This window comes from Oncorhynchus clarkii, chromosome 1 (genome assembly GCF_045791955.1).
Source record: "Oncorhynchus clarkii lewisi isolate Uvic-CL-2024 chromosome 1, UVic_Ocla_1.0, whole genome shotgun sequence".
Lineage (NCBI taxonomy): Eukaryota > Metazoa > Chordata > Actinopteri > Salmoniformes > Salmonidae > Oncorhynchus > Oncorhynchus clarkii.
In genome coordinates, this window is record NC_092147.1 from 54,110,157 (window position 1) to 54,122,217 (window position 12,061).

The window sequence follows — 12,061 nt, forward strand, 5'->3', positions numbered from 1 at the left end:
TACACATAACGTTAACTATTGAGTCAGCCAGCTAACGTTAACTAGCTAGCTAACAGTATGCTTTAACTTGAAATGAAAACAACTTTCTGACACAATTAGAAATGTGTAATATCTGAGAATGTAGCTAGCTACACTATTATACCCCCGTATACATGGATGGACGCTTCTACCTCTCTGTCACGGTTGCCCTTAGTTTGAAGATGTAATCCATCTCCTTAGCTATCATACTCTAACTCCACTGATTTCAAAACGGGGTCCTCCAGAAAGTGGAGAGCAGCACTTATGCAGATCTACTATGCGATATCTGTCACATCTACTCCTGCTCCTCCCCTCCGGTGTTCGACGTCGCAGGTTTACTAACCACCTGTCTTGGAAACCATCATTACGCTCACCTGGCATCAATCATTATGTGCACCTGCGCTTCATCATGAGGCACAACCTGGATTCCATTACATTACTAATTGCCTCCCCTTTATCTGGCACTCCCTTAGGTTCTTTCCCCAGGCAGTATTGTTTCATGTCAAGATGCTACTCCTATGTTGTATTATTCCATGTTCTTTGTTATATTAAACTTACCACCTGCACCTGCTTCTCGACTCCCAGAGTCTACGTTACAATATCTTTCAAAACATGCCGTGTTAGAAAAGATTACCCTACACATACTGATCAGTTCAAATAGACAGAAGCATGCTCCATGGCAGACCAGTCCGAACTCTTCTCTCGGCATGTCCAGCCCACTCATTTTCTCAGCCAATCATGGCTAGCGGAAGGATGCTGACTTTTTCTGTGGCTAAACCAACCAGGTTCGTAATAAATTAAAAAATATTTGTATTTACAGATAGCATACAAGTTTGTTATTAAGGCACATGAAAGTTTAAAAAAACACGCTTTTGCCAACAATTTTTTTTTTTTACATTCAAATGGCTCTCCTGTGGAGTAGTGGCAGGCGACATATGCCTTGCGTCCTGAAACGAGTCACAAATGTTCAGCTTCCCCTTTAAGGGCGGGAGATTACCATGGTTACGGGGCAGTCCTATTGTGTGTGTGTGAGTGAGTGAGATTTTGGCTCTAACGAGTAGTAGCTGTAATTTGTTATCAGTTGAAGCATCAGACTCAAACTAACATTGAGAAACTACCGAGCTTGTGAACAAAACATTGTAAATAACTAAGAAACATGAAGACAAAGTCTCACTTTGAAGAATTTCAAGTCATTTAGACTAACTTTAGGCCTGTACATTGCACCTCTAAAAATTAATCTATCAGTATCAGCACTTAACTCAGTGCGCACTGCTCCCCAGCCAGGCATGATTCATATTTCTTTGTGTGATTAGCAGGTATGAAACAAAACAGCAGATATGCAGTACTTTTATATTTTTCTGCTGTAAATCACATATTGCACATGTGCTCATACTTGATCATAACTCATACTTTACTTTTTACTCTATTTTATTTTTATGATTGTAATGCTCTAAAAATTGACCACCAGCCCAGTTTGTGAAATAAAGGTTCTTAACAGACAATACCTAAATGTAGCCGCATTTGGTGGGTGGCGGGTGTTCATGTTATGCCCTGACCATAATGCATGTCGAAGACCCCCAGAAATGGCATGTGTGTCAAATCAGCCGCTGCAGCAGGTGCATGTACAGCTTTGAGTACACATACACACACACACACACACACACACACACAGGCAATCTGTTCCATTAGAAACAATGCTCCACCCTACTGTCAATCTTTACACACCTGTTCTTTACTGTCATGTATAGAATACAGATGTCTACTTCTTTTGCACTCTTAATTCTTAGTAGTGGATCACAGTCTAAAGACAGAGATAATAGATGGAGACTACCAGAACTGATGGACTGTTTTGCTCTGGTCAGTTTGCTACAGTGATTAATTGTAACATCTCTTCAACCTCTCAATCAATATTTTTCTCATTCTCTTGCTCTCTCTCAGTGTCAGCAGTACCCTAATGGACATGGAGAGCACGGTATCCAGCGGGCGTTCCACCCCAGCCATGATGAATGGACAGGGCAGTGCCGCCCAGTGCCACTCAACTACCAAGGGCCAGGCGGTTGGCTATACCTGTTGTTGGGACCAGTGTGGCCTCTGCTTCACCTGCAGCCCTGACCTGGCTGAACACATCATGGGCATGCATGTCGATGGACAAAGAGGAGGGGTGGGTAGAACCAGGGTAATACAGGCTGTTCTGTAGGCTACAAGTATTTAAGTTTTGTGTGTCTCTGTGGGATCACTCTCCCTCTCTGTATTCCTCTTTAGACCCACTTGTTAGCCCGCAAACTGCTGTCTGGAGAAGCGACTTCTTCTAAAATAGTTTTTGCTTGTCTGATCTTTATCTCGCCACCATATCCAACTCTTTCTCCCTCTCTTTTCTATCTCTGTCTCCTCTCAACTCTCTTGCTCATGCCATCTCGCTCTCTCTTTCTCACTTTCTCACACTCTTCCTCCAGGTGTTTGTGTGTCTGTGGAAGGGCTGTAAGGTGTACAACACCCCTTCCACCAGTCAGAGCTGGCTCCAGAGACACATGCTGACACACAGCGGAGACAAACCTTTCAAGGTAATTTAATAATATATTCCACTAGGCAGACACTTTTATCCAGATTACAGTGAGTGCATATTTTTTTTGGTATATGCATGCGATCCCTGCAGAAATTGTAGCATTGTTACCAGATGGTGGTCAGGTTGTTTACTGAATGGTGACCTGCTTGTCACTGACCCTTGCTCTCGCTCTCTTTCTCTCTTCCTCTCTCTCCCACTGTAGTGTGTGGTCGGGGGCTGCAATGCCAGTTTCGCGTCCCAGGGGGGGCTAGCGCGCCATGTTCCCACCCACTTCAGCCAGCAGAGCTCCTCTAAGCTGTCCAGTCAGGGCAGGCTAAAGGAGGAGTCACCCTCTAAGGCTGGGCTTAATAAGAGAAAGAAACGAATCCTGATGAACAAACGCAGGCGCTCCCTACGTATGTACCCACTACAGTGTGTGTTTGTGTTCTGGAAAATGTTTTACTACAACATGCCTTCATGTACATTTTCTATAACTAGTTATAGCCTACTTTATATTTGATCTATTTTATTGTAGGAGAATACATGGTAAACTTTATTAAGGAATAGCAGTGGGCTTATTTATTTATTAGTGTGTGTGAGTAGTTGCTGTGTGTGCAAGTGGTTTCTGTGTGTGTGTCACTCTAAAAGAGATGTTTTAGCCTGCTTTTAGTCCTCTGGGAAGAGAGGTTAGAATTGGACTGCACATACACACATAAAGTGCCTTCAGAAGGCATTCATACCCCTTAATTTATTCCGCATGTTGTTGTTACAGCCTGAATTCAAAATGGATTAAATCAAATCAAATTTTATTTGTCAAATGCAACAGGTCTACAACTTACTGTGAAATGTTTACTGACATGCCCTTAACCAACAAAGCAGGTTTTAAGAAAAATAATAAATAATAAAATAACAATAACGAGGCTATATACATGGAGTACCGGTACCGAGTCGATGTGTGGGGGTACAGGTTAGTAATGAGGCTATATACATGAGGTACCGGTACAGAGTCAATGTGTGGAGCTACAGGTTACTAATGTGGCTATATACATGGAATACCGCTACCGGGTCAATGTGTGGGGGTACAGGTTAGTAATGTGGCTATATACATGGAATACCGGTACCGAGTCAATGTGCGGGGGTACAGGTTAGTAATGAGGCTATAAACATGGGGTACCGGTACAGTCAATTTGTGTGGGTACAGGTTAGCCAAAGAAATGTATGTTTTTCTCACCCATCTACACACAATACTCCTTAATGACAAAGTGAAAACATGTTTTTATAATTTTTTGCAAATGTATTGAAAATTAAATACAGAAATGTGTATTCACACCCCTTTGCTCCGACCCTCCAAATTGAGCAAAGGTGCATCCAACTTCCTTTTATCATCCTTGAAATGTCACTCCAACTTGATTAGAGTCCACCTGTGGCCAATTAATTGTTTAGACATGATTTATAAAGAAACACACCTGTCTATATAAGGTCCCTATTAGGTATGAAGGTAAGACCCAGATGCAGACCACGTCGCATGTTTCAACAGGGGCAGGCGATTGACAGTTCAAGGCAGGCAGTGGTAAGTAAACCAGAGGTGGGGCAAGAGTACCAGACAGCAAGCAGGGTCAGGGTTACGCAGAGTGGTCAGGCTGGTGGGCTCAGATTCAGGACAGGCAAGGGTCAAAACCAGGAGGGCGAGAAAAGAGAGACTGGAAAGAGAGGCACAAAACGCTGGTTGATTTGAACAAACAAGACGAATTAGCAACAGACAAATACAGAACACAGGTATAAATACACAGGGTATAATGGGGAAGATGGGCTACACCTGGAGGGGGGTGGGGACAATCACAAAGACAGGTGAAACCGATCAGGGTGTGACAGTCCCACAGTTGACAGTACATGTCAGAGCAGAAACTATACCATACAGTCCAAGGAACTGTTGTTAGACCTGAGATATAATTGTGATGAGTCATATACAGTGGGGCAAAAAAGTATTTAGTCAGCCACCAATTGTGCAAGTTCTCCCACTTAAAAAGATGAGAGGCCTGTAATTTTCATCATAGGTACACTTCAAATATGACAGACAAAATGAGGAAAAAAAATCCAGAAAATCACATTGTAGGATATTTAATGAATTTATTTGCAAATTATGGTGGAAAATAAGTATTTGGTCAATAACAAAAGTTTATCTCAATACTTTGTTATATACCCTTTGTTGGCAATGACAGAGGTCAAACGTTTTCTGTAAGTCTTCACAAGGTTTTCACACACTGTTGCTGGTATTTTGTCCCATTCCTCCGCGCAGATCTCCTCTAGAGCAGTGATGTTTTGGGGCTGTTGCTGGGCAACACGGACTTTCAACTCCCTCCAAAGATGTTCTATGGGGTTGAGATCTGGAGACTGGCTAGGCCACTCCAGGACCTTGAAATGCTTCTTACGAAGCCACTCCCTCGTTGCCCGGGCAGTGTGTTTGGGATCATTGTCATGCTGAAAGACCCAGCCACGTTTCATCTTCAATGCCCTTGCTGATGGAAGGAGGTTTTCACTCAAAATCTCACGATACATGGCCCCATTCATTCTTTCCTTTACACGGATCAGTCATCCTGGTCCCTTTGCAGGAAAATAGCCCCAAAGCATGATGTTTCCACCCCCATGCTTCACAGTAGGTATGGTGTTCTTTGGATGCAACTCAGCATTCTTTGTCCTCCAAACATGACGAGTTGAGTTTTTACCAAAAAGTTATATTTTGGTTTCATCTGACCATATGACATTCTCCCAATCTTCTTCTGGATCATCCAAATGCTCTCTCTCTAGCAAACTTAATGGACATGTACTGGCTTAAGCAGGGGGACACGTCTGGCACTGCAGGATTTGAGTCCCTGGCGGCGTAATGTGTTAGTGATGGTAGACTTTGTTACTTTGGTCCCAGCTCTCTGCAGGTCATTCACTAGGTCCCCCCGTGTGGTTCTGGGATTTTTGCTCACCGTTCTTGTGATCATTTTGACCCCATGGGGTGAGATCTTGCGTGGAGCCCCAGATCGAGGGAGATTATCAGTGGTCTTATATGTCTTCCATTTCCTAATAATTGCTCCCACAGTTGATTTCTTCAAACCAAGCTGCTTAGCTATTGCAGATTCAGTCTTCACAGCCTGGTGCAGGTCTACAATTTTGTTTCTGGTGTCCTTTGACAGCTCTTTGGTTTTGGCCATAGTGCAGTTTGGAGTGTGACTGTTTGAGGTTGTGGACAGGTGTCTTTTATACTGATAACAAGTTCAAACAGGTGGCATTAATACAGGCAATGAATGGAGGACAGAGGAGCCTCTTAAAGAAGAAGTTACAGGTCTGTGAGAGCCAGAAATCTTGCTTGTTTGTAAGTGACCAAATACCTATTTTCCACCATAATTTGCAAATAAATTCATAAAAAATCCTACAATGTGATTTTCTGGATTTTTTTTCTCATTTTGTTTGTCATAGTTGAAGTGTACCTATGATGAAAATTACAGGCCTCATATTTTTAAGTGGGAGAACTTGCACAATTGGTGGCTGACTAAATACTTTTTTGCCCCACTGTATCTGGGGAAGGGTCTAAAAACAATTTCTAGAGTGTTGAAAGTTTCCAAAAGCACAGAGGTCTCCATCGGGAAATGGAACAAATATGAAACTACCCAGACTCTGTGTAGAGGTTGCCGTCTGACAGAACTGAGCAACCGGGCAAGAAGGACCTTGGTCAGGGAGGTGACCAAGAACCCAATGTCCCAATGACCACTCTGACAGAACTACAGAGTTCCTTGACTAAGATGGCAGAACCTGCCAGAAGGAAATCAGTCTCAACAGCACTTCACCAATCTGGGCTTTATGGGAGTGTGGCCAGAGAGAAGCCACACCTAAGAAAAATGCATGTTTGCAATAGGCACGTGAAAGACTCATAATGGCAAAATATTCTGTGGTCTGATGAGGCAAAAATGTAAGTATTTGACCTGAGTGCTATGCGCTACGTCTAGAGAGAACCAGGCACAGCTCATCACCCGTTTAACACCATCTCTACCGTGAAGCATGGGGGTGGCAGCATCATGCTGTGGAGATGCTTTTCAGTGGCAGGGACTGGGAGACTGGTAAGGATAGAGGGAACAATGAATGGAGCCAAATACAGGTAAATCCTGGATGGAACCTGCTTCACAGTGCAATCAACCTTAGACTGGGGTGAAGATTTACGTTCCAACAGGACAATGACCCCAAGCATACAGCCAAAGCAATGCTGGAATGGCTTCAGAAAAATAATTTGAAAGTCCTTGAGTGGCCCAGCCAATGCCCAGACTTAAGTCCCGTTGGGAATCTGTGAAATACTTGAAGATTGCTGTTCTCCATCACTCACCATCAAACTTATCAGAGTTTGAGAAAATCTGCAAGGAAAAATTTAAGAAAATCTGAAACAGACCAAAGACGACTCAAAGCTGTAATCGCCGCCAATGGTGCTTCTACAAAAATATTGATTCAGGGGTGGGAATAATTATGTAAATTAAATATTTCTGTATAAATTTGCAAATCTTTCTAAAAACATTATTTGTCATGTTGTCATTATAGGGTATTGTATGTAGATGGGTGAAGATTATTTTGAATCCATTTTGAATTCAGGCTGAAACAACTAAATTAAATGTGGAGTAAGTCAAGGGGTATGAATACTTTCTGAAGGCACTGTACAGACAGACAGACAGACAGGTTTCCAGACAGACAGGTTTCCAGACAGACAGGTTTCCAGACAGAAGGCGGGCGGGCGGGCGGGCGGACGGACGGACGGACATTGGAATGGATTGTTACTTCAGGCACCTCCTTCAGCTTGAATGGGCCATTCTCGGGCAAACAGGCTTTTTGAGCTCGTCTAGACTTCTAAGAAAGATTGATAAAGGGCCGTATAAAGTCAAGATGGCTCAAAATATTACTTCTCACTTGGGAGGAAGTTTGGATGGTGTCTGGCTCTTTGTCAGGAGAGAGAGACATGTGAGAGTAGGACAGACAACACTTTTCTAAATATCTTTTGACATGAAAATGCCCTTGATTAATTTTCAGCCAGTCAGCCAACACATTCTCTCTCAACGATATCCCTGCTCTCTAGAATAATATGTTCAGCTCATAGTAGTAATACAGTAAAAAAGCAGCAAGGAACCATTCAGCAAGTTGTCCTATTTCACACTGTTTCATAGTAATCATCTTCGTGAGGAGACGGTAGTGTTGGTGCTGGCCTGGTCTCACTGCTGTCTCACTTGTCTACATGGTGTCTCCTCACCTCTCATCCCAGAATCTCTCTGCTCTCATCCCAGTGTCTCCTCTCCCACCAGCGAGGCCCCATGACTTCTTCGATGCCCAAACCATGGACGCCATCAGACACCGGGCTATCTGCCTTAACCTGGCCACACACATGGAGAGCACAGGCAATGGACACAGTGTGGTGTTCCACAGCACGGTTAGTCCGTAAAGGGCATACAGACACACACACACAGAGAACACCGGCAATGGACACAATGTCGTCTTCAACAGCACGTTTAGTCTATTAACCCTTGGCATCCTGATACACCAGGCCTGGCCACAAGGCACAAGGCCTGGCCACAAGGCATGGTACATAACCCCAAATGAACCTCCTAGTCCTTACCCCCTAGGCACTGGTGTAGATCTGAGAGGATTGGATAGGAATCTGTAAATTGGCAACAATTCCACGTGCACTATCAAGGGCAAGATGGAGCTACCACCATATTACTTAGACATATCCAATCCTCGGAAATCTACACAAGTGTCTGGGCGTTAGGGTTTAATGGTTGATTTGGGATTCAGAGTTAGAGATTCTCTCATCCTGAAAGTGTTCTTAAGTCCGTCTGCTGCTTTTGGATCAGTCTTTTTCACTTTAGCCCTAGAGACCAACATTTTACAAAATTGTCTCTGTTCTCACTGAAGATGTTCTCAATGCACTTGCAGTGAATCTTGTGAATGCCCCTAGGATTGATTCAATACTTTTTGAATTCCTAGCTGGGTACACAGAGAGACAATGGGTCTGTTTTGTTATTTGATGCTTGTTGGTAAGTAATATATTATGAATGAGTTATAACTGCATTAGCACTTTACTGCCTCCGGGGGACAAGGGTTACATTCCAAATGACACCCTATTCCCTACATAGTGCACTACTTTTGACCAGGGCCCATAGGGCTGTGTTAAAAATAGTGTACTATATAGGGTAAAGGGTGCCATTTGGGATGCAGTTAAGGAGTGGACCGACCTCACCTAGGCACTTCTTTGATTTCCTTATTTTTTTAAATTACCAGATAAGGCTGTTTCTGTTTTGCTGACTAAGGCTTTCTCCTCTTGTGTGGCGATTGGTTGACTTTTCAGCCATGTATTAATAGATGCATATTGAATAGTGATTGTCAGTGTGAATATGAATGGTGGACTGAGTCTGTAATATCGTAGAGCATCACCAGAGGGCAGTTTGTCCCCTTCATTAAAATGGTTGTAGGTTGGTTGGTCTCTTCCTTAAAAGCAGAGGAAAGTAAAAGGGTATCACAATCAACTGTGCTATTTTATCGCTCACCAGTAGCTGACTGATTCCTAGTTTGCAGAGGAATGGCACTTGTCACTGGGCAGTATCACAGGGCACCCATGCATCAGTGAGTTTGGCTGCACACACTCACACTCAAATCAAATTGTATTTGTCACATACACAAGTTTAGCAGATGTTATTGCGGGTGTAGCGAAATTCTTGTAATGCTCTCATTACAGTACTCAAATGTGCAGGTGTAGACTTTACTGTGAAATGCTTACTAAAAAAGTAAGACATTTTACAAATAGAAATAGAAAATAGTAGGAGTACTCGTACCCAGGGGTCACATTTACGCAGAATTCTGCATTTTCAAAATAAATATCATAGCACTTCTGTTGTCATCTGATAAAAATTAAGCTATTTTCTGCTGAATGTGTTGCACTAATGTATATTCTGTGAAGGCAAATTTTATTTAAATTGTTTTATTTCACCTTTATTTAACCAGGTAGGCTAGTTGAGAACAAGTTCTCATTTGCAACTGCGACCTGGCCAAGATAAAGCGTAGCAATTCGACACAGAGTTACACAGGAAAAATAAACAAAACATACAGTCAATAATACAGTAGAAGAAAAGAAAAGAAAAAGTCTATATACAGTGAGTGCAAATGAGGTAAGTTAAGGAAATAAATAGGCTATGGTGGAAAAGTAGTTACAATATAGCAATTAAACACTGGAATGGTAGATCGGCAGAAGATGAATGTGCAGGTAGAGCTACTGGGGTGCAAAGGAGCAAAATAAAAAAATAAATACCAGTATGGGGATGAGGTAGGTAGATAGATGGGCTGTTTACAGGTGGGCTATGTACAGGTGCAGTGATCTGTAAGCTGCTCTGACAGCTGGTGCTTAAAGCTACTGAGGGAGATATGAGTCTCCAGCTTCAGAGATTTTTGCTATTCGTTCCAGTCATGGGCAGCAGAGAACTGGAAGGAAAGACGACCAAAGGAAGAATTGGCTTTGGGGGTGACCAGTGAGATATACCTGCTGAAGCGCGTGCTATGAGTGGGTGCTGCTATGGTGACCAGTGAGCTGAGATAAGGCGGGGCTTTACCTAGCAGAGACTTGTAGATAACCTGTAGCCAGTGGGTTTGGCGACAAGTATGAAGCGAGAACAAGTATGTTGCGATATAGGAAGCCAATTCTAGATTTAATTTTGGTGCTTAATGTGAGTCTGGAAGGAGAGTTTACAGTCTAACCAGACACCCAGGTATTTGCAGTTGTCCACGTATTCAGAGCCGTCCAGAGTAGTGATGCTGGACGGGCGAGCAGGTGCGGGCAGTGATCGATTGAATAGCATGCATTTAGTTTTACTTGTGTTTAAGAGCAGTTGAAGGCCACGGAAGGAGAGTTGAATGGTATTGAAGCTCGTCTGGAGGTTGGTTAACACAGTGTCCAAGGAGGGGCCAGAGGTATACAGAATGGTGTCGTCTGCGTAGAGGTGGATCAGAGAATCACCAGCAGCAAGAACAACATCATTGATGTATACTGAAAAGAGAGTCGGCCCGAAAATTGAACCCTGTTCATAGAGACTGTCAGAGGTCCGGACAACAGGCCCTCCGATTTGACACACTGAACTCTTTCAGAGAAGTAGTTGGTAAACCAGGCGAGGCAATTGTTTGAGAAACCAAGGCTGTCGAGTCTGCCAATAAGAATGTTGTGATTGACAGAGTCGAAAGCCTTGGCCAGGTCGATGAATACGGCTGCACAGTAATGTCTCTTATTGATGGCGGTTATGATGTTTAGAACCTTGAGCATGGCTGAGGTGCACCCATGACCAGCTCTGAAACCAGATTGCATAGCGGAGAAGGTATGGTGGGATTCGAAATGGTCAGTAATCTGTTTGTTAACTTGGCTTTCAAATGCCTTAGAAAGGCAGGGCAGGATAGATATAGGTCTGTAGCAGTTTGGGTCTAGAGTGTCACCCCCTTTGAAGAGGGGGATGAACGCAGCAGCTTTCCAATCTTTGGGAATCTCAGACGATACGAAAGAGAGGTTGAACAGGCTAGTAATAGGGGTTGCAACAATTTCGGCAGATAATTTTAGAAAGAGGGCGTCCAGATTGTCTAGCCCGGCTGATTTGTAGGGGTCCAGATTTTGCAGCTCTTTCAGAACATCAAGTATCTGGATTTGGGTAGGAGAAATGGTGGGGGCTTTTGGCGGGGTGCTGTGGAGGGTGCCGGGCAGTTGACCCGGGTAGGGGTAGCCATAGCCATGTGGAAAGCATGGCCAGCCGTAGAAAAATGCTTTTTGAAATTCTCAATTATAGTGGATTTATCGGTGGTGACAGTGTTTCCTAGCCTCAGGAGCAGTGGGCAGCTGGGACGAGGTGCTCTTATTCTCCATGGACTTTAGTGTCCCAGAGCTTTTTTGAGTTAGTACTACAGGATGCAAATTTCTGTTTGAAAAAGCTTGCCTTAGCTTTTCTAACTGCCTGTGTATAATTGCCTGAAAAGTTGCATATCACGGGGGCTATTTGATGCTAATGCAGGTCAAGGGCAGACAGGTCTGGAGTGAACCAAGGACTATATCTATTCCTGGTTCTACATTTTTTGAGAGGTGCATGCTTATTTAAGATGGTGAGGAAGGCACTTTTTAAAGAATAGCCAGGCATCATCTACTGACGGGATGAGGTCAATGTCATTCCAGGATACCCCGGCCAGGTCGATTAGAAAGGCCTGCTCCCAGAAGTGTTTCAGGGAGTGTGACAGTGATGAGGGGTGGTCGTTTGGTCGCAGGCAATGAGGCAGTGATCGCTGAGATCTTGATTGAAAACAGCAGAGGTGTATTTGGAGGGCGAGTTAGTTAGGATCACATCTATGAGGGTGCCCGTGTTTACTGATTTGGGGTTGTACCTGGTAGGTTCATTGATAATTTGTGTGAGATTGAGGGCATCAAGCTTAGATTGTAGGATGGGTGGGGTGTTAAGCATG

General features: G+C 43.5%; 1 protein-coding gene across 4 annotated transcripts in view; it reads left to right on the forward strand.

Moving 5' to 3' along the window:
- LOC139409000 (zinc finger protein aebp2-like) overlaps window positions 1-12,061 on the forward strand; it is a 68,342-nt gene that overhangs the window by 14,430 nt on the left and 41,851 nt on the right. The window contains exons 2-5 of one of the 4 annotated variants that reach the window (XM_071153612.1): window positions 1,957-2,179; window positions 2,472-2,579; window positions 2,784-2,976; window positions 7,867-8,009. In XM_071153612.1, coding sequence (XP_071009713.1) covers window positions 1,957-2,179; window positions 2,472-2,579; window positions 2,784-2,976; window positions 7,867-8,009 — 667 coding nt within the window. Of the gene's footprint in view, window positions 1-1,956; window positions 2,195-2,471; window positions 2,580-2,783; window positions 2,977-7,866; window positions 8,010-12,061 lie in introns of all 4 variants that reach the window. The other 3 variants (XM_071153603.1, XM_071153629.1, XM_071153621.1) reach the window with 3 other exon arrangements.